The 23,623-nt window shown below is 44.3% G+C and overlaps 1 protein-coding gene across 1 annotated transcript in view; it reads right to left on the reverse strand.

Annotated features, from left to right (window-relative positions):
* Positions 1-23,623, reverse strand: part of cdh23 (cadherin-related 23) — a 727,760-nt gene that overhangs the window by 87,656 nt on the left and 616,481 nt on the right. The window contains exons 41-43 of the mRNA XM_071379722.1: positions 1,114-1,247; positions 677-886; positions 201-308 (exon numbers count right to left, since the gene is read on the reverse strand). Of these exons, the coding sequence (XP_071235823.1) occupies positions 201-308; positions 677-886; positions 1,114-1,247 (452 nt within the window). The remainder of the gene's footprint in view (positions 1-200; positions 309-676; positions 887-1,113; positions 1,248-23,623) is intronic.

A 23,623-nucleotide genomic window follows, 5' to 3' on the forward strand; every position in this document is an offset into this window, starting at 1 on the left:
TGATAGAATCTTATTCAAAATTATTCACAGCTGTAATGGCTGCCAAAGGTGCTTGCACCAAGTATTAACTCTGGGGTTAAAGACATAAAGACATGCAGCGTTTCGGTAGCTTACAGCTGAGGAAGCAGTGGCTTGACTTTGCCTGTAAATAGTGTATGGGCTGAGAGGGGGATATTATGTGTGTGTGTGTGTGGCAGTACCCGGCGAGCGATGCGGGGGTTCTCAGGGTTGTCTTTGACTGTAATTGCCAGTATGTACTCCGCCACCCTCTCTCTGTCCAGAGGCCTGTTCACCTGCACCACCCCTGTCTGAGAGAGAGAGAGAGAGAGAGAGAGAGAGAGAGAGAGAGAGAGAGAGAGAGAGAGAGAGAGAGTGAGTGAGAGAGAGAGAGAGAGATGATGATAGAAATGACTCATCAATTACGCCAGTATACCCTTCCCTTTTCAATGCCTTTCTATGACTATCTATCTATTTCTCTGTCTACATTTTTCTACCTCTCCTCTATCTGTTCTACCCCTTTACTCCCTCTCCGTAACCCTTCTTCCTTTATCCACATTTTTCAATTTTCTCTTTCCCAACCTTCTAACCCTCTCTCTCTCCTTTTCTTCCCTCACACCGTCTGTCCCCGTCCCCGTCTTTCCCTCCCCCTCCATCCCCTCCTTTCCCTCCCTCTCACAGTGTCGTTGATGTAGAAGGCGCCGTCGCGGTTTCCAGCAGTGATGTTGTAGGTGAGTAGGGCGTTGCGTCCACTGTCTACATCCTGCGCCCGGACCCTGGCCACCAAGGTGTATACGGACGCCCCCTCGCTCACACTGGTGTTGTGGGGCAGGTTGATCAGCACGGGGTCGTTGTCATTGATGTCCAGAACATGGACGCCCACCACCACCTGGGAGATGGAGGAGACATAAGACAGGGTGGCACTTAGTCTCTGTGTGTGTGTGTGTGTGTGTGTGTCGTGTGTGCGTGCGTGCGTGCGTGCGTGCGTGCGTGCGTGCGTGCGTGCGTGCGTGCGTGCGTGCGTGCGTGCGTGGGCACATGTGTTGTGTTCATTGAAGTGTCTGAGCCTGTTAGCAGGAAGCACCACAAGATCAGTGCATGTCTGTGCGAACACACCATGCTGCTGCGTGGTGGTTTGCCCAGGTCTTTGGCCATGACAGTGATGTTGTAGAAGGGTGTGGTCTCTCTGTCCAGCTCCACATCTCTCCTCACACGCAGCTCTCCTTCCACTGGAGATATCACAAACTCATCTGAGAGTAAGAGAGAGAGAGAGAACGAGGGCATGATTAGTTGGTTACTAGCCGCATATACTGCACACACATACAGTGGGGAGAACAAGTATTTGATACACTGACAATTTTGCAGGTTTTCCTACTTACAAAGCATGTAGAGGTCTGTAATTTTTATCATAGGTACACTTCAACTGTGAGAGAAGGAATCTAAAACAAAAATCCAGAAAATCACATTGTATGATTTTTAAGTAATTAATTTGCATTTTATTGCATGACATAAGTATTTGATACATCAGAAAAGCAGAACTGAATATTTGGTACAGAAACCTTAGTTTGCAATTACAGAGATCATACGTTTCCTGTAGTTCTTGACCAGGTTTGCACACACTGCAGCAGGGATTTTGGCCCACTCCTCCATACAGACCTTCTCCAGATCCTTCAGGTTTCGGGGCTGTCGCTGGGCAATACGGACTTTCGGCTCCCTCCAAAGATTTTCTATTGGGTTCAGGTCTGGAGACTGGCTAGGCCACTCCAGGACCTTGAGATGCTTCTTACGGAGCCACTCCTTAGTTGCCCTGGCTGTGTGTTTTGGGTCGTTGTCATGCTGGAAGACCCAGCCACGACCCATCTTCAATGCTCTTACTGAGGGAAGGAGGTTGTTGGTCAAGATCTCGCGATACATGGCCCCATCCATCCTCCCCTCAATACGGTGCAGTCGTCCTGTCCCCTTTGCAGAAAAGCATCCCCAAAGAATGATGTTTCCACCTCCATGCTTCACGGTTGGGATGGTGTTCTTGGGGTTGTACTCATCCTTCTATTCCTCCAAACACGGCGAGTGGAGTTTAGAGCAAAAAGCTCTATTTTTGTCTCATCAGACCACATGACCTTCTCCCATTCCTCCTCTGGATCATCCAGATGGTCATTGGCAAACTTCAGACGGGCCTGGACATGCGCTGGCTTGAGCAGGGGGACCTTGCGTGCGCTGCAGGATTTTAATCCATGACGGCGTAATGTGTTACTAATGGTTTTCTTTGAGACTGTGGTCCCAGCTCTCTTCAGGTCATTGACCAGGTCCTGCCGTGTAGTTCTGGGCTGATCCCTCACATTCCTCATGATCATTGATGCCCCACGAGGTGAGATCTTGCATGGAGCCCCAGACCGAGGGTGATTGACCGTCATCTTGAACTTCTTCCATTTTCTAATAATTGTGCCAACAGTTGTTGCCTTCTCACCAAGCTGCTTGGCTATTGTCCTGTAGCCCATCCCAGCCTTGTACAGGTCTACAATTTATCCCTGATGTCCTTACACAGCTCTCTGGTCTTGGCCATTGTGGAGAGGTTGGAGTCTGTTTGATTGAGTGTGTGGACAGGTGTCTTTTATACAGGTAACGAGTTCAAACAGGTGCAGTTAATACAGGTAATGAGTGGAGAACAGGAGGGCTTCTTAAAGAAAAACTAACAGGTCTGTGAGAGCCGGAATTCTTACTGGTTGGTAGGTGATCAAATACTTATGTCATGCAATAAAATGCAAATTAATTACTTAAAAATCATACAATGTGATTTTCTGGATTTTTGTTTTAGATTCCGTCTCTCACAGTTGAAGTGTACCTATGATAAAAATGACAGACCTCTACATGCTTTGTAAGTAGGAAAACCTGCAAAATCCGCAGTGTATCAAATACTTGTTCTCCCCACTGTACACACACACACGGACGGTAGCTCACCAGCATGCATGCACACACACACACACACAATAACCCATCCCCTCCTCCACAAAGATACACACACATACACCCACCGCAACTACGGCTGTGCCGGTCATTACATTTTCTCAACCGGTAACTGTCATGCAAATAAATAACCCAGTCAGTAACACCAGTAACCATCCAGGGCCTCGTTTCCCAGAGCCTTCATAGGGTTAAGATTGTCATTAGAACCATTTTACAATGTATCTTTAGTAGCTAAGCTGTTTCCCAGAACCTTCCTTAGTAATGTGCCTCTTGAAAACCTTTGCACATTTAAAGCAGCCAATAGTGCATCGTTAGATGTTTTGCATTTTATTCTCAGTAGATATCAGCTAAACATAGAATCAAGATGTCTAGGCTAGGTATCTGTCTGACTGTGACCGCTGATAACTTGAGAACGAAGTTGACTACAAATTCAAAGTTGCCAAAGTATTTGCAATTGTTACAAACAATTGAAAGAATAAACGATGCTTCAAATGAAACCCGAGATGACTGCATTAAAAGATAAATAGGCTACATTGGCCTATATACTTCAATCATATTGAAATCATATTGAGTTCTATTTTGCCACTAGTCTACTGTCAAATCTTTGGCTCAATATGTTTCATGATGCCCTAGCCATGTCTGAATCCTGGCTTAGCAAGGCCACCAAAAATCCTGACATTTCCATCCCTAACTATAACATTTTCTGACAAGATAGAACTGCTAAAGATGGGGAAATTGCAATCTACTGCAGAGATAGCCTGCAGAGTTCTGTCATACTATCCAGGTCTGTGCCCAAACAATGAGCTTCTACTTTTAAAAATCGTGGTGTTAACTAACCTCCAGACAAGCTTCAATAACATACACCTCTCCTTCCTTGGCCTCCAACTGCTCTTAAATGCAAGTAAAACTAAATGCATGCTCTTCAAACGATCGCTGCCTGCACCTGCCCGCCCGTCCAGCATCACTACTCTGGAAGGTTCTGACTTAGAATATGTGAACAACTACAAATACCTAGGTGTCTGGTTAGATAGTAAACTCTCCTTCCAGAGTCACATTAAGCATCTCCAATTCAAAATTAAAGCTAGAATCGGCTTCCTATTTTGCAACAAAGTGTCCTTCACTCATGCTGCCAAACATAGCCTAGTAGAACTGACTATCCTACCGATCCTTGACTTTGACGATGTCATTTACAAAATAGCCTCCAACACTCTACTCAGCAAATTGGATGCAGTCTATCACAGTGCCATCCGTTTTGTCACCAAAGCCCCATATACTACCCACCACTGCGACCTGTATGCTCTCGTTGGCTGGCCCTCGTTACATATTCGTCGCCAAACCCACTGGCTCCAGGTCATCTATAAGTGTTTTCTAGGTAAAGCCTGCCTTATCTCAGCTCACTGGTCACCATAGCAGAACCCACCCGTAGCACGCGCTCCAGCTGGTATATTTCACCGGTCACCCCCAAAGCCAATTCCTCCATTGGCCGCCTTTCCTTCCAGTTCCCTGCTGCCAATGACTGGAACGAATTGCAAAAATCACTGAAGCTGGAGACTCATATCTCCATCACTAACTTTAAGCATCAGCTGTCGGAGCAGCTCACAGATCATTGCACCTGTACATAGCCCATCTGTAAATAGCTCATCCAACTACCTCATCCCCATATTGTTATTTACTTTTTGCTCCTTTGCACAGTATCTCTACTTGCACATCTATCACTCCAGTGTTTAAATGCTAAATTGTAATTTCTTTGCCATTACGGCCTATTTATTTACTTACCTCCCTAATCTTACCTCAATTTCTGCCCTGCTTGAGCTGCCTCCGGTCAACTGTAAGTGCTGTTGTGAAGTGGAAACCTCTAGGAGCAACACAAAATGGTAGGCCACACAAGATCACAGAACATGACCGGCGAGTGCTGAAGCGTGTAGCCGGTAAAAAATATTTGTCCTCGGTTGAAACACTACTGAGTTCCAAACTGCATCCGGAAGAAACGTCAGCACAATAACTGTTCGTGAGGAGCTTCATGAAATGGGTTTCCATGGCCGAGCAGCCACACACAAGCCTAAAATCACCATGTGCAATGCCAAGCGTCGGCTGGAGTTGTATAAAGCTCGCCGCCATTGGACTCTGGAGCAGTGGAAATGCGTTCTCTGAAGTGATAAATAAGGCTTCACTATCTGGCAGCGCGGTGGACAAATCTGTGTTTGGGGAATGCCAGGAGAACGCTACCTGCCCGAATGCATAGTGCCAACTATAAAGTTTGGTGGAGGAGGAATAATGGTCTGGGGTTGTTTTTCATGGTTCGGTGAAGGGAAATATTAATGCTACAGCACACAATGACATTCTAGGCGACTCTGTGCTTCCAAATTTGGGGCAAGTAAAAACAAAATGCTTCTCTCTGACATCAATGATTTTCCAAACCTGTAGCGAGTTTCTAGCCCAAGGAAGGGTCTTTCTCTATACATCATCGCGAATCTCACAGTGTTCTAAAATCACTGTTTTTAAAATGTTTTAACTTTTGATGATGTCATACGGTATAACTTTTTAACTTTAACTTCTCTTCAAACGTGCCGTTTTCACATATGTAGAAACCGGTATCGTGCTGGAGATAATGAAAAGGAGATTGAAAAGTGGTGGAGTTGACCGAGCAGATATTTCTACTATAAAATAACTTAATACTGTAATGAAAACATGACATTTGTTTTGAAGGTTACATATTATTCATGTTTAATGTGGTTATGAATGTTATGATGAATGATACTGGAACATTCATGAAAGGGTTATGAATGATTTCATAAAGGTGTTGTCAATGCATATAGATGTACTGTATATCCACTTTGGTACACCCCCCAAAACACATACCCACAAATACAGACTCAACCTGTATTACAAACACCAGCATGCACACACACTCACCGTAACACATGGGCACGTGACAAAATAACACACACACACACATAATCAGGCAATCATTTATTTCAAAATAAAAGTATATTGTATAATGGAAATATGTGTTTTTGTTGTTACCGTACCCAACCCTACGACACACCAAACACAGAACAGGCTTGGAGCAAAACAGGGTCAGCCTTGAACATGTAGCAGTTAAGGGGATAGCACCTGAAAAGTGATGTAGGTGTAATTTTGTCACACCCTGATCTGTTTCACCTGTCTTTGTGATTGTCTCCACCCCTCTCCAGGTGTCGCCCATCTTCCCCATTATCCGCTTTGTATTTATACCTGTGTTCTCTGTTAGTCTGTTGTCAGTTGGTCTTGTTTGTCAAGTCAACCAATGTTTTTGTCTCAGCTCCTGCTTTTCCCAGTCTTTTTATCTTGCCCTCCTGGTTTTGACCCTTGCCTGTCCTGACTCTGAGCCAGCCTGCCTGACAACTCTGCCTGACCCTGAGCCTGCCTGCCGACCTGTACCTTTGCCCCACCTCTGGATTATTGACCTCTGCCTATCCTGAGTCTGCCTGCTATAGAGTACCTTTGCCCCACCTCTAGTTTACTAACCCCTGCCTGCCTTGACCCGTCTATTGCCTGCCCCTGTTGGATTATTAAGCCATTGTTAATTCGACGTTGCCTGCATTTCTGTAGCCTATGTGGCCGATGCAGGCACACATAATAAATCCATGAATAGCGGTATCATTAATCTCACCATTTTGATTTCACCATCGCTGTTTTTGCAACGAGAAAGCAACCAAAAACCAGATAATTTTTGTAATGGAAGGATTTGCATAGAAAGCCAAGTTGAAGCCAGCATTAGATGTTGTCGTCCTCATAATAACCGCACGTGTTTTTTGCCGCAACACCCTTCAATTGAAGTGACGGGAAACAAACGAAAGTCACCACATCTCTCACAAAAATGAAATCACAGATAAGTATATGGGAGCAGGAGAAATTTTGCTTTTGTATAATTACAAGGACTTCCTACTTGAATTTCTGAGCTCCAAATTCAAGTAGGCTACTTCAAGCCCCTTGTATATTTTAAAATTGCAGGTGTAACATGGAAACCAAGATGTATGTGTCATGTTATTTCATACCAGATCATATTGTGAAGAAGCCCACTAGGCTATGTAATTTGTCATTATATCCAGAATAATTAATAAGAATAGAGTTGGGGGTTGGGCAATAGTCTATCCTACACAATTGCGTAGAGTGGACTTGTTTTCCAATCTGAGGCACAAAAAAAACATATGAAAACATGAACTCATTACCTTGATGTGTTCTCTGTTAAATCTAACGAGACCCGGCTGTAAATCAAGCAGACAACATCAATTGGCTAGAGATATTAGATCCAACATGGATCCAGGCTCAACTGTCTATACCAGAGTAACGAATGAGACACCAAAATATTCTGGACATTCCTAGCAAACACCTTTTTTCCAGCACTTGGGCTGTTGTTGCATCGCATGTGCTATCACAACAGCTGTTTGTCACTTAACTGTCATTCAGAAAATGTCTTCCTGGATCAGATGATGATGTGTGAAAATATCACAGTATAATTTAACAGTTTAACATCAAATGCGCATCCAACAAGTATTATGCATAATTATTGAAGAACCATTTTAATGACAGTTTTGATTTAGATGTTAAGTATCAAGACTCTTTCGGTTTAAGCATTCAATTTTGCAATTACAAAAATTATTTAGGATTTGTGTGCCCATGTAACATAACACGACATGTTACAAAGTTACACTGCATCTCTGTGATGTCTAAAACTGTACAACAGCTAGATCCAGGATTATTACGGGGTTCAAGTTCAATGTCTAATTTAACTGATTAACACTTAATATATGACATGAAGACAATTTACACTGCCGTAAATGCAAGGACAGAAAAGTTATGTTTTATGTCACACGATTTAGGACAAATCTGTCAAGACAACATCCATGAGAATGGGTTTAAATCAACTTGTGAATTTTATTTAATATAAATATGTCCCCCCCTTATATCTTAATGTAATGACATGAAAATATTTTTGCAGATTATTATCAATGACTCATCAACAGCTATAACAAGTTGTCCAACATAGGAAATCCTCACTGGTACCCTAGTTATAGAAAGACCCATGTGTGCCATTCAGAGGGTGAATGGGCAAGACAAAATATTGAAGTGCCTTTGAATGGGGTATGGTAGGAGGTGCCAGGTACACCGGTTTGTGTCAAGAACTGCAACGCTGCTGGGTTTTTCACACTCAACAGTTTCCCCGCGTGTATCAAGAAGGGTCCACCACCCAAAAGACATCCAGCCAACTTGACACAACTGTGGAAAGCCTTGGAGTCAACACAACTGTGGAAAGCTTGACATCTTGTAGAGTCCATGCCCCAACAAATTGAGAATGCTCTGAGGGCAAAAGTGGGTGCAGCTCAATATTAGAAAGGTGTTCCTAATGTTTTGAACACTCAGCGCACATGCATTCATTGTGTCAAGAACAGCAGTAACCTAGCAAACAGGACTACTTTGAAGTGCAAAGTGTGGGAATAGGGCTACAGGTGAAATCAGTAATTAATATAGACATGGTGGCATAGCAGCAAGATTGGATTGACGTCATCATTTATTGTATGAATAAACATACACAAAGCAATGTATGTCAAATTGTGTCATACAGTATGTCATTTTGAAATCACTATGTTAGAAGTGTGTGTCCCGTGTCCCTAACATTGCCAAAAGACAGAGCTGTGCATGGACCAGTGATTCACCAATCAGGGCCTTAATGGGCTTGGCAACTGTAACAAGGGGTGATGTGTAATGAAACTAGGGTCCGTATGCCATAGGTAGAATACTTTTCAAATTTTTGGGGAGATAATGTTTATTTGAGACCATCAGAAGACATCTCCGGGACAAACCAGGAACTAGACAAAAAACCTCCCGAGTACCATGATTTAACGTCCCAAGAACGTCCGAAAAACGTCCTCGGGGAAGTCCCTTGGACCAAACAAAAACTAGACAAAACCTCCAGGGGACCATGACACAATGTCCTGATGACTTTAGGTGACCATTTCATGACATCCCGGGTACATCCTAACAACTCAATATCGTTTGCAGGGAACTATTGCAGATAAGATGTTTAATACTAGGGCCTACAGATTAATTTAGGTCAACTTTGATCAATATGTGTGTGTACATTTTAATGTGTGCTTATGAGTGTCTCTACGCATGAGCATTCCTGTATGATGTGCATGAGTTACTTTGTTTGTGTTGTAATTAGGGCTGTCGAGGTCATGACATTTTGTTAGAACATTTGAAATCAAGTACTTTATCTCCAGGCCTCCACGCTACGTACAAGCCGCTGATGTGCACCATTGGAACATCTACATTTAACAAAATATAATAAATCAATAGAATATACACCATCACAATAAATCCATTACACATTTTAGTCAGGACTAAAGAAACATTATGACAAAGAAAATGTTTTTCAGAAGAACAGAATATTAGTTGGCCTACTGTATGTTATATGGCAATGCTCCATGCCATAGGCTGTAGGCGTGTTCGTTTAGATGACAAATATGCCTATTTGTTGGGTTCTAGATTAAAATAGTTGCTATACTAGAAGTTAATGGTTACATGTATGAGAAATTTATAATGGTGGGGTCAATGGAGGTTGGATAAGTTACTAAGTAAGGGAAAAGAAAGTTACTAAGTCAGGGAAAAGGCAATCACATGGTTGCGGTCACTGATAAGGGTGACTGTGACTGATGATAAGGGTGAGGGTGACTGACGATAGCTGTGGATTAGTGAGGAAGGTGGACCGAGGTCAGGTCACATGAAGAGAGGAGGAACAGTTTATTTCCCACATCACTTATTAACTTATTTGGGACAGGGGGTCAGTATTGAGTAGCTTGGATAAAAAGGTGCCCAGAGTAAACTGCCTGCTACTCAGTCATAAAAGCTAGAAAATGCATATAATTAGTAGATTTCGATAGAAAACACTCTGAAATTTGAATGATGTCTGTGAGTATAACAGAACTCATATGGCAGGCAAAACCTGAGATAAAATCCAACCAGGAAGTGGGAAATCTGAGGTTTGTAGTTTTTCAACTCTTTGCCTATCAAAGATACAGTGGAAATGGGATAATATTGCACTTCCTAAGGCTTCCACTAGATGTCAACCGTCTTTAGAACCCTGTTTGATGCTTCTACTGTGAAGGAGGGGGGAATGGGAGCTGAATGAGTCAGAGGTCTACCAGAGTGGCATGAGCTGGTCACGCACCTGAGAGGTGGCTTGCGTTCCATTGCAATTCTACAGACAAAGTAATTCTCCGGTTGGAACATTATTTAGGATTTATGATAAAAACATCCTAAAGATTGATTCTATACTTAGTTTGACATATTTCTACGAACTGTAATATGACTTTTCGTCTGAATTTTCGCCTGGACCTGCGTTGTGAGTTTGGATTGTGTACTAAACGCGCAAACATTTATTGTGGAACTGTGATTCCTGGGAGTGCATTCTGATGAAGATCATCAAAGGTAAGTGAATATTTATAATGCTATGTCTGACTTTGTTGACTCCACAACATGGCGGATATCTGATTGGCTTGTTTGGGCTCTGAGCGCTGTACTCAGATTATTGCATGGTGTGCTTTTTCGGTAAAGCTTTTTTGAAATTTGACACAGAGGTTGCATTAAGGAGAAGTTTATCTAAAGTTCCATGCATAACACTTATATTTCATCAACATTTATGATGAGTATTTCTGTAAATTGATGTGGCTATCTGCAAAATCACCTGATGTTTTGGAATCAAAACATTACTGCATGTAACGCGCCAATGTAAACTGAGATATAAAGTTTGGATATAAATATGCACATTATCGAACAAAACATACATATATTGTGTAACATGATGTCCTATGAGCGTCATCTGATGAAGATCATCAAAGGTTAGTGATTCATTTTATCTATATTTCTGCTTTTTGTGACTCCTATCTTTGGCTGACAAAATGGCTGTGTGTTTTTTTGACTTGGCTCTGACCTAACATAATCATGTTGTGCTTTCGCTGTAAAGCCTTTTTGAAATCGGACACGATGGGTAGATTAACAAGAAATGTATCTTTCATTTGCTGTATTGGACTTGTTAATGTGTGAAAGTTACATATTTCCCAAAAATATTTTTGAATTTCCCGCGCTGCCTTTTCAGCGGAATGTTGTCGAGGGGTTCCGCTTGCGGAACGCCTGCGCTAGAATGGTTAAAAGACCCCTGGTGGAATGTCTGGTGGGGTAAGTGTGTGTGTCAGAGCTGTGTGTAAATTGACTATGGAAACAATTTGGGATTTTCAACACATTAATGTTTCTTATAAAAAGAAGAAGTGATGCAGTCGGTCTCTCCTCATCTCTTAGCCAAGAGATATTGGCATGCATAGCATTTATATCAGCCCTCAAACTTATCTCATGCTGCTGGTGCTGTGGTGGGAAAATGGACTGTACAGAATGGTGGTGGAGGCTCTGATGAGAGATTTGTGTGTTTGGGAAAATTCCCCAGATTTGTCACACTCTGATCTGTTTCACCTGTCTTTGTGCTTGTCTCCACCCCAACTTCCCCATTATCCCCTGTGTATTTATACCTGTGTTCTCTATTTGTCTGTTGCCAGTTCGTTTTGTTCGTGAAACCTAGCAGCGTTTGATCCCCTGCTCTTGACTGTTTCTTGCGCCTGTTTTCTAGTCCTTCCCAGTTTTTACCGTTCAGCCTGCCTGACGTTCTGTACCTTACCCCACCTTATTTGATTATTGACCCCTGCTTGCTCTGACCCTGAGACTACCTGCCGTTCTGGAACCTTTGCACCCTCTCTGGATTATTCATCCCTGTCTGCCTTTCACCTGTCATTTGTCTGCCCTTGTATTAGAAATAAACTTTTGTTTCTTCGACACTGTCTGCATCTGGGTCATAGCTGAAACGTGATAGTACGAACTGGCCATGACTGACCCTGCAGACTCGGACCAGCTCCGCAACGTCCTCTGCTCCCAAGGAGCCACCTTTGGAAGGCACGAGGAGTTGCTTCGTGGTGTTATGGAAGGGTTCCAGACCTTGGCCGAATGTCACGACCGAGCATTGAACACATTTCTGGAGCAATTCCGTGGGTTGTCTACTATGCAGCCTACCATGACGGTAACCTCCCAGCACCTTCAGTAACCCGGCTGTTAGCATGTGCCATCACCCCGGTTTCCCGAGAACCTGCGTTTCTCGCTCAGTGTTCACTCATCATCGAGCTGCAGTCCTCCTCCTTCCCCGCGGACCTATAAAGTACCTCATCACGCTGATGTCCTGGAGGGCTCTCGCCTGGGCTACGGCAGTATGGGAACAACAGTCGGCCATATGCTCCAGTCTGGAGGAGTTCGTGGCAAAGGTAAAGAAGGTTTTTGATGCTCCATTGTCTGGGAGAGAGGCTGCCCGGAAGTTACTCCAGCTTCGGCAAGGCTCCCACAGTGTGGCAGACTACGCAGTGGATTTCCGAACGCTGGCAACTGAGCGTGCCTGGAACCCGGAAGCCCTGTTCGACATGTTCCTGCACAGAGTTTCGGAGGAAGTAAAAGACGAGCTTGCTGCCCGAGATCTGAACTACCAACGGATCTCGACTCGCTCATCGCCTTGACCATTCAGATCGATGGGCGACTACGTGAATAAAGGGAGGAGATTCTATTTCACTCGCCCGTCCAAGGATTCCATCTCGCCTCCGAGGTATCCCGGAAGTCCCCGACGGCTCCGTTGCTGAGAGAATCCGAGGCTACCTGAGTTCCCCTGAGAGTCCCCGAAGGCTGCCGAATCACCTCTTCCCGAGCCCATGCAACTAGGCAGAGTTAGGCTGTCTCCAGCTGAACGGCTATACAGGCTTCACACTAAGAGCGGCCTGTATTGCGGGACTACTGGTCATTTCGTCTCCACCTGTTCACTAAAAGACCAGGCTCACCGGTAGGAGCGAGTACTCTGGTGGGCCATAACGGCACATTTTTCCTCTCCCCTTACTCGCATCTCTTTTTATGCCATGTTGCTGTGGGGGAACCAGTCGAAATCTCTCCGAGTCCTCATCGACTCTGGAGCCGATGAGAGCTTCATGGATGCTGGATTCCGAGCTGGATATCCCCACTCAGTCCCTCTCCATTCCCATAAACGTTAGAGCACTGGATGGGTGCCTATTAGCCGGGTCACTCACAATACCACCCCCATCAACCTACACTACATTTCAAAAGTTTGGGTTCACTTAGAAATGTCCTCTTTTTTGAAAGAAAATCCACTTTTTTTGTCCATTAAAATAACATCAGATTGATCAGACATACAGTGTAGACATTGTTAATGTTGTAAATGACTATTGTAGCTGGAAACAGGATGATTTTTTAATGGAATATCTGCATACAGAGACCCATTATCAGCAACCATCACTCCTGTGGGTTCGATTACAGGCTCAAAACGGCCAGAAACAAAGAACTTTCTTCTGAAACTCGGGAGTCTATTCTTGTTCTGAGAAATGAAGGCTATTCCATGTGAGAAATTGCCAAGAAACTGAAGATCTCGTACAATGCTGTGTACTACTCCCTTCACAGAACAGCGCAAACTGGCCCTAACCAGAAAGAAAGAGCAGTGGGAGGCCCCGGTGCACAACTGAGCAAGAGGACAAGCATTAGAGAGTCTAGTTTGAGAGTAGAGAGTCTAGTTTGAGAAACAGATGCAGTCCTCAAATGGCAGCTTCATTAAATAGTACCCGCAAAACACCAGTCTCAACGTTAACAGTGAAGAGGAAACTCCTGGATGCTGGCCTTCTAGGCCTTCTAGTTTCTCTGTCCATTGTCTGTGTTCTTTTGCCAATCTTAATATTTTATTTTTATTGGCCAGTCTGAGATATGTCTTTTTCTTTGCAACTCTGCCTAGAAGGCCAGCATCCCGGAGTCACCAGGGGTGGAATTGGGAGGGGGAGAGAAATTAAATCCCTGCAGGTAGCATGGTGCATGTCGTCACAGCATTCCAAATCAAAATCACCACACTGTTTATACCTTTTTGGTGAGCACATACAGTACACTTGTGAATCAACATTTTCAACAATTAACTTTGTGAAGAGAAAACAGACAGGAACAGACTGACCAATGCACAACTTGACTTCATTGCTAGGATTTCCATGACAAAGTACAAGTATTGCATGAGGAGAGTCAAGGCGCAGCAGGCACAAGTCTGCTCATCAAACTATTAAGTATGTTTCTCTTACATAGGGGTGTTTATAACACGTCTAGGCCTATTTATTTATGTGAAGAGTCAAGGAGCAGCTGGTACACTTCCACTTTTCAGGTTATTATCAGGTTTGCTCTTCAATAGGGGTGTTTATAAATGGCTATTTGTTTTATGCGCTGAATGTGGAGTGTATTTTAATTCGAAAAATTTAATTAGCAGATAAAACTACTTAATTGAGGTATGTTGTTTTAATTTGCGCTTAATACGGTAAGGTGGCGGCTCTCTCATTGACTGAATTATGCCTACGTGGCTCACTGGCAAAAATGTGTGACTACCAATGAGCTAGGCCTACTATATTTATTTCTCAACTTTCCTAATATTAAGCACATTGCTTGCTTTACAACCAGAGTAGGCTACCTGGCTGGCATGAAAATTAACCTTGGGAAAAGCGTCCTCTTTTCGCTATTCAAGTGCATACGGATAACGGAGTTTTTATCCCTGCCCCTTTTCCGACAGGTGCGTGATAATGGCCCATTCTAAATCCAAGCTAATTTCACACATACACTTACAGTTCAAAAGTTTGGGCTCCCTTAGAAATGTCCTTGTTTTTGAAAGAAAAGCACATTTTCTGTCAATCAAAATAACATCAAATTGATCAGAAATACATCATCCCCTGTGCATGTTTGCGGCTCCATCAGGGCACAAATCAGTTCAGATTGTTCTCATTCATAAAGGTCTGAATAGGGCTGTGCAATATGGCCAAAATATCATATCATGGCATTATTCCCATTTTTGACGGTATGACAGTATTTTATGTTTTTGATTAATAAAAGTTCTAAATTTGCTTGATGAGGTCTTTTTGGAGAAATGCCCTCTGGTCTGATGAAACAAAAATAGAACTGTTTGACCATAATGACCATCGTTATGTTTGGAGGAAAAAGGGGGAGGCTTGCAAACCATCCCAACTGTGAAGCTGCGGTGGCAGCATTATGTTGTGGGGTGCTTTGCTGCAGGAGGGACTGGTGCACGTCACAAAATAGATGGCATCACGAGGCAAGGAAAATTATGTGGATACATTGAAGCAACATCTCAAGACATCAGTCAGGAAGTTAAAGCTTGGTCGCAAATGGATCTTCCAAATGGACAATGACCCCGAACATAATTCCAAAGTTGTGGCAAAATGGCTTAAGGACAACAAAGTCAAGGTATTGGAGTGACCATCACAAAGCACTGGCCTCAAACATATATAAAATTTGTGGGCAGAACAAAAAAAGTGTGTGCGAGCAAGGAAGCCTACAAACCTGACTCAGTTACACCAGCTCTGTCAGGAGGAATGGGCCAAAATTTACCCAATTTATTGTGGGAAGCTTGTGGAAGGCTACCCGAAACATACAAGTTAAACAATTTAAAGGCAATACTACCAAATACTAATTGAGTGTATGTAAACTTCTGACCATGTGGGAATGTGATGAAATAAATAAAAGCTGAAATAAATCATTCTCTCTACTATTATTCTGACATTTCACATTCTTAAAATAAAGTTGTGATCCTAACTGACCTAAGACAGGGAATTTTTACTAGGATAAAATGTCAGGTATTGTGAAAAACTGAGTTTAAATGTATTTGGCTCAGGTGTATGTAAACTTCCGACTTCAACTGTATATTCTAAATTATTTCAATGGATCTTTCTACTTTCGGACTTTTTGATACTGTTCAATTCAACTTCAACCTAAAATAATTTCCTGCATTTACATACATTTCTGCATTTCCTGACCTCATTTGAGATCATTTCTACACTGCCACGATATGGGCAAAAATACTAAGCCTTATTTTTAACCAAATGTTGCAATTGTGATTTAGATCGAAACACTTGGGTGAACTTTTGGAATCATGGAAATAGAATGTTTATTTTATTTCTATAGTTAGAATATAAATAATAGTGGGCTAGCCAGCTAACACAATTTAGCTTAAATTGCTAAGAAAATACAAACCAGGTGTTTGCAGATGTAAGAAACACAAACTAATATTGTAATTATAGAACGCTTGTGGATTTATATTAAGATCAAAGTGGAAACAACATCGTTGTCATCAACATCGTTGCATGTGCTGCATTGACCATGCAGACTGAACGAAAGTGTCTCGTGGTCAAGCAACAACAAATGCGCTCCTTGAGTGACAGGGGGTGGGACTTGGTCTGTGTGGAAAGCAGCATGGAGAGACAGAGAGCAGAGAGGAATGACTCAAGTATCGGAGTAACTATAAAAATGGACGTTACACACAGCGTATCACATTTAACAAACCAAACATTCAAATACCGTTATAGAAGGTAAAGTAAAAACCCAAGCCGGTCCGTGAATAAATACTGGTATATAGTAAAATACGGTATACTGCCCAGCCCTAGGTCTGAAGTGCATTCAACACATCAACTCCGCTCCTTTGACCTTTCTGTGGTAATAAGCACAAAAGTACTTCCCGATAAGATTCCTCTTTCGGGAACAGAATGCATACGCATAACTAAGCAATGTCACAAACATCCGTGCTTTAGTCCAATGCTCTGCTGGTAAACAGAGCCGCTGATATATCCTTGTTTGTCTGCTTACCAATGTCTTTTCCTATTTCTTCAACCCTTCTTATTATGGTTGTCTGATAGTTGTAGTCCTTTCATTTGCTTTAGAATATCATCTTCGTTACTGGAGTCAGCATACATTATTTCTGCTGAAGACAAAAAGCACTCTTTCCCTATGTCAATGTCGATAAAGGCCTTCTTATGCCTAGCCAAGATCCCATGCAATCTCATATGCTGCCTCTGTCAGTTTCTCTGCAGAAGTCGTTCTGTCCATCAGCGGTTGCTGTCCTGTCAGCAAAGCAGTAAGTTGTTGAATATCATTTTTTCGTAGGTCCCTGACAGGTGGATATTTCTCTTTGTATGTGTGGTATTGAAATGGCGTTCTAAATTACCACTTTTAAAACCTGCGCACGTCTTCTTGCCAATTAAACAAAGTGGGTTTGTGCCATGAAGTACAAAGAACAATTCTGCTGTCCATTTTGAAACATACGATTTATCTTTCAACAGCCATACCTTTCTCTTTTTGCTAGCTTGTCTCTCATTTGTGTGCGCGGCTCTACTAACAGCTTCCTCATCCTCACCCTCATTATTTGTAGTGGCAGTTTGCTCATTATTATGTAGTTGCTTGTGCTTGACTACTACATATCGATCCATTTTAAATGTTCGATTCGGCCAAAGATAGTGATACATATTTACTTTGATGTGGCCCAAAAAATGTGCAGTAGAGTGGACTAAACTGCAGCTTCTCTCGGCCCTCCAGCTCTCGCCTCCATCGCTAGCCTAGTGTAAAGCGAAGCAACAGAATACTCGACTGCACAGTTTACTCGACTGTCCCCAGTCCACCTGGCCTTGCTGCTGTTCCAGTTTCAACTGTTCTGCCTGCGGTTATGGAACCCCTACCTGTCCCAGACCTGCTTTTCAACTCTTAATGTTCGGCTATGAAAAGCCAACTGACATTTATTCCTGATTATTATTTGACCATGCTTGTCATTTATGAACATTCTGAACATCTTGGCTCTCTCTAATTCTCTCCTTCTCTCTTTCTTTCTCTCTCTCGGAGGACCTGAGCCCTAGGACCATACGTCAGGACTACCGGGCATGATGACTCCTTGCTGTCCCCAGTCCACCTGGCCTTGCTGCTGTTCCAGTTTCAACTGTTCTGCCTGCGGTTATGGAACCCCTACCTGTCCCAGACCTGCTGTTTTCAACTCTTAATGATCGGCTATGAAAAGCCAACTGACATTTATTCCTGATTATTATTTGACCATGCTTGTCATTTATGAACATTTTGAACATCTTGGCCATGTTCTGTTATAATCCCCACCCGGCACAGCCAGAAGAGGACTGGCCACCCCTCATAGCCTGGTTCCTCTAGGTTTCTTCCTAGGTTTTGGCCTTTCTAGGGAGTTTTTCCTAGCCACCGTGCTTCTACACCTGCATTGCTTGCTGTTTGGGGTTTTAGGCTGGGTTTCTGTACAGCACTTCGAGATAATATCTGATGTACGAAGGGCTATATAAAATAAACTTGATTTGATTTGATGCAGCAGCTCAACATCTTATATAAAGCCACATATTGGGTGAGTGAAATAGTGCAGTTTGTGTAATTTGAATGCTCTGAAACTATTAGACATTTTGCTGTATTTGGTAGTCTGTACCGCGAGCCGCCAATCAACGCAATCCGCGCAATGAATATGCCTGGCCTAGCCTATAGAAAGCTGATGGGATCCTCCTATTTTTAAAAGAGGCCATCAAAATTATGTTTTGTCATACAATTGCATAGCATAACCTATTGAAATGTTGCGCAACATGGGCTTATAGGAACACATATTTCATTCTATGCATCAACCAGCTATGAGGAGCTGGCTCTCGCTGCGCAACAGGCGATCCTATTCCGCTAAAACTCTGAATACCAGGGCTCTCATTAAGTTTTTGATTAGATTTTCGATTGTATTGGCGTTAGAGTGGTTAGAGGGTCATTATAAAACGGGTGGATCGAGCACTGAATGCTGATTGGCTGAAAGCCGTGGTAGATCAGACTGTACACCATGGGTATGGCCAAAAATGACTTTTTACTGTTCTAATTATGTTGGTAACCAGTTTATAATACCAGTAATGCTCCTCTGGGTTTTGTGGTACATGGCCAATATACCACGGCTAAGGGCTGAATCCAGGCACTCCACGCTGCGTTGTGCATAAGAACAGCCATTATCCTTGGTATATTGGCCATATACCACACGACCTCGTGCCTTATTGCTTAAATAGAGTGCTGAGTACCAGGCCATTGGCAAGTTTGGTAGGTTACTAATGACCATCATGGGCATCAGAGCGCAGTTTTGGAGAAGTCTACAGTCGTGGCCAAAAGTTTTGAGAATGACACAAATATTAATTTTCACAAAGTTTGCTGCTTCAATGTCTTTAGATATTTTTGTCAGATGTTACTATAGTAAAATTACAATCATTTCATAAGTGTCAAAGGCTTTTATTGACAATTACATGAAGTTGATGCAAATAGTCAATATTTGCAGTGTTGACCCTTCTTTTTCAAGACCTCTGCAATCCGCCCTGGCATGCTGTCAATTAAACTTCTGGGCCACATTCTAACTGATGGCAGACCATTCTTGCATAATCAATGCTTGGAGTTTGTCAGAATTTGTGGGTTTTTGTTTGTCCACCCGCCTCTTGAGGATTGACCACAAGTTCTCAATGGGATTAAGGTCTGGGGAGTTTCCTGGCAATGGACCCAAAATATCGATGTTTTGTTCCCCGAGCCACTTAGTTATCACTTTCTCCTTATGGCAAGGTGCTCCATCATGCTGGAAAACACATTGTTTCTCACCAAACTGTTCCTGGATGGTTGGGAGAAGTTGCTCTCGGAGGATGTGTTGGTACCGTTCTTTATTCATAGCTGTGTTCTGAGGCAAAATTGTGAGTGAGTACACTCCCTTGGATGAGAAGCAACCCCACACATGAATGGGCTCAGAATGCTTTACTGTTGGCATGACACAGGACTGATGGTAGCGCTCACCTTGTCTTCTCCGGACAAGCTTTTTTTCGGATGCCCCAAACATTCGGAAAGGGGATTCATCAGAGAAAATTACTTTACCCCAGTCCTCAGCAGTCCAATCCCTGTACATTTTGCAGAATACCAGTCTGTCCCTGATGTTTATCCTGCAGAGAAGTGGCTTCTTTGCTGCCCTTCTTGACACCAGGACATCCTCCAAAAGTCTTCGCCTCACTGTGCGAGCAGATGCACTCACACCTGCCTGCTGCCATTCCTGAGCAAGCTCTGTACTGGTGGTGCCCCGATCCTGCAGCTGAATCAACTTTAGGAGACGGTCCTGGCGCTTGCTGGACTTTCTTGGGTGCCCTGAAGCCTTCTTCACAACAATTGAACCGCTCTCCTTGAAGTTCTTGATGATCCGATAAATGGTTGATTTAGGTGCAATCTTACTGGCAGCAATATCCTTGCCTGTGAAGCCCTTTTTGTGCAAAGCAATGATGACTCACGTGTTTCCTTGCAGGTAACCATGTTTGACAGAGGAAGAATAATGATTCCAAGCACCACCCTCCTTTGAAGCTTCCAGTCTGTTATTCGAACTCAATCAGCATGACAGAGTGATATCCAGCCCTGTCCTCGTCAACACTCAGACCTGTGTTAACCTCTTTTGGGTAGGGGGCAGTATTTTGACGTACGGATGAAAAGCGTGCCCAAAGTAAACTGCCTGTTACTCAGGCCCAGAAGCTAGGATATGCATATCAGTAGATTTGGATAGAAAACACTCTAAAGTTTTTAAAACTGTTAAAATAATGTCTGTGAGTATAACACAACTGAAACCCCGAGGACAAACCACCCCCCCCAAAAAAATCAGCCTACCATTGTTTTCAATGGCTGTCACTTTTATTATAAGGCGAAATCCTCCCAGATTGCAGTTTATAGGGCTTCCACTAGATGTCAACATACTTTAGAAAGAGTTTCAGGCTTGTTTTTGGAAAAATTGGCCAGAAATTGTAGTTTTTCTAAGTGGCTCCCATTTTGGCTGTGTTTCCAAGCGTGTTAAAGAGAGCGCCTTCTTTGGTATTTTTCTCCGGTAAAGACAATAACGATTACATTTACATTTACATTTAAGTCATTTAGCAGACGCTCTTATCCAGAGCGACTTACAAATTGGTGCATTCACCTTATGATATCCAGTGGAACAACCACTTTACAATAGTGCATCTAACTCTTTTAAGGGGGGGAGGGGGGGTTAGAAGGATTACTTTATCCTATCCTAGGTATTCCTTAAAGAGGTGGGGTTTCAGGTGTCTCCGGAAGGTGGTGATTGACTCCGCTGACCTGGCGTCGTGAGGGAGTTTGTTCCACCATTGGGGTGCCAGAGCAGCGAACAGTTTTGACTGGGCTGAGCGGGAACTGTACTTCCTCAGAGGTAGGGAGGCGAGCAGGCCAGAGGTGGATGAACGCAGTGCCCTTGTTTGGGTGTAGGGCCTGATCAGAGCCTGAAGGTACGGAGGTGCCGTTCCCCTCACAGCTCCGTAGGCAAGCACCATGGTCTTGTAGCGGATGCGAGCTTCAACTGGAAGCCAGTGGAGAGAGCGGAGGAGCGGGGTGACGTGAGAGAACTTGGGAAAGTTGAACACCAGACGGGCTGCGGCGTTCTGGATGAGTTGTAGGGGTTTAATGGCACAGGCAGGGAGCCCAGCCAACAGCGAGTTGCAGTAATCCAGACGGGAGATGACAAGTGCCTGGATTAGGACCTGCGCCGCTTCCTGCGTGAGGCAGGGTCGTACTCTGCGAATGTTGTAGAGCATGAACCTACAGGAACGGGTCACCGCCTTGATGTTAGTTGAGAACGACAGGGTGTTGTCCAGGATCACGCCAAGGTTCTTAGCACTCTGGGAGGAGGACACAATGGAGTTGTCAACCGTGATGGCGAGATCATGGAACGGGCAGTCCTTCCCCGGGAGGAAGAGCAGCTCCGTCTTGCCGAGGTTCAGCTTGAGGTGGTGATCCGTCATCCACACTGATATGTCTGCCAGACATGCAGAGATGCGATTCACCACCTGGTTATCAGAGGGGGGAAAGGAGAAGATTAATTGTGTGTTGTCTGCATAGCAATGATAGGAGAGACCATGTGAGGATATGACAGAGCCAAGTGACTTGGTGTATAGCGAGAATAGGAGAGGGCCTAGAACAGAGCCCTGGGGGACACCAGTGGTGAGAGCACGTGGTGCGGAGACAGATTCTCGCCACGCCACCTGGTAGGAGCGACCTGTCAGGTAGGACGCAATCCAAGCGTGGACCTTGCCGGAGATGCCCAGCTCGGAGAGGGTGGAGAGGAGGATCTGATGGTTCACAGTATCAAAGGCAGCCGATAGGTCTAGAAGGATGAGAGCAGAGGAGAGAGAGTTAGCTTTAGCAGTGCGGAGCGCCTCCGTGACACAGAGAAGAGCAGTCTCAGTTGAATGACTAGTCTTGAAACCTGACTGATTTGGATCAAGAAGGTCATTCTGAGAGAGATAGCAGGAGAGCTGGCCAAGGACGGCACGTTCAAGAGTTTTGGAGAGAAAAGAAAGAAGGGATACTGGTCTGTAGTTATTGACATCAGAGGGATCGAGTGTAGGTTTTTTCAGAAGGGGTGCAACTCTCGCTCTTTTGAAGACGGAAGGGACGTAGCCAGCGGTCAAGGATGAGTTGATGAGCGAGATGAGGTAAGGGAGAAGGTCTCCGGAAATGGTCTGGAGAAGAGAGGAGGGGATAGGGTCAAGCGGGCAGGTTGTTGGGCGGCCGGCCGTCACAAGACGCGAGATTTCATCTGGAGAGAGAGGGGAGAAAGAGGTCAAAGCACAGGGTAGGGCAGTGTGAGCAGAACCAGCGGTGTCGTTTGACTTAGCAAACGAGGATCGGATGTCGTCGACCTTCTTTTCAAAATGGTTGACGAAGTCATCCGCAGAGAGGGAGGAGGGGGGAGGAGGGGGAGGAGGATTCAGGAGGGAGGAGAAGGTGGCAAAGAGCTTCCTAGGGTTAGAGGCAGATGCTTGGAATTTAGAGTGGTAGAAAGTGGCTTTAGCAGCAGAGACAGAAGAGGAGAATGTAGAGAGGAGGGAGTGAAAGGATGCCAGGTCCGCAGGGAGGCGAGTTTTCCTCCATTTCCGCTCGGCTGCCCGGAGCCCTGTTCTGTGAGCTCGCAATGAGTCGTCGAGCCACGGAGCAGGAGGGGAGGACCGAGCCGGCCTGGAGGATAGGGGACATAGAGAGTCAAAGGATGCAGAAAGGGAGGAGAGGAGGGTTGAGGAGGCAGAATCAGGAGATAGGTTGGAGAAGGTTTGAGCAGAGGGAAGAGATGATAGGATGGAAGAGGAGAGAGTAGCGGGGGAGAGAGAGCGAAGGTTGGGACGGCGCGATACCATCCGAGTAGGGGCAGTGTGGGAAGTGTTGGATGAGAGCGAGAGGGAAAAGGATACAAGGTAGTGGTCGGAGACTTGGAGGGGAGTTGCAATGAGATTAGTGGAAGAACAGCATCTAGTAAAGATGAGGTCAAGCGTATTGCCTGCCTTGTGAGTAGGGGGGGAAGGTGAGAGGGTGAGGTCAAAAGAGGAGAGGAGTGGAAAGAAGGAAGCAGAGAGGAATGAGTCAAAGGTAGACGTGGGGAGGTTAAAGTCACCCAGAACTGTGAGAGGTGAGCCATCCTCAGGAAAGGAACTTATCAGGGCGTCAAGCTCATTGATGAACTCTCCAAGGGAACCTGGAGGGCGATAAATGATAAGGATGTTAAGCTTGAAAGGGCTGGTAACTGTGACAGCATGGAATTCAAAGGAGGCGATAGACAGATGGGTCAGGGGAGAAAGAGAAAATGTCCACTTGGGAGAGATGAGGATCCCAGTGCCACCACCCCGCTGACCAGAAGCTCTCGGGGTGTGCGAGAACACGTGGGCAGACGAGGAGAGAG

This window comes from Salvelinus alpinus, chromosome 32, assembly GCF_045679555.1.
Source record: "Salvelinus alpinus chromosome 32, SLU_Salpinus.1, whole genome shotgun sequence".
In the NCBI taxonomy this organism is placed as follows: Eukaryota; Metazoa; Chordata; class Actinopteri; order Salmoniformes; family Salmonidae; genus Salvelinus; species Salvelinus alpinus.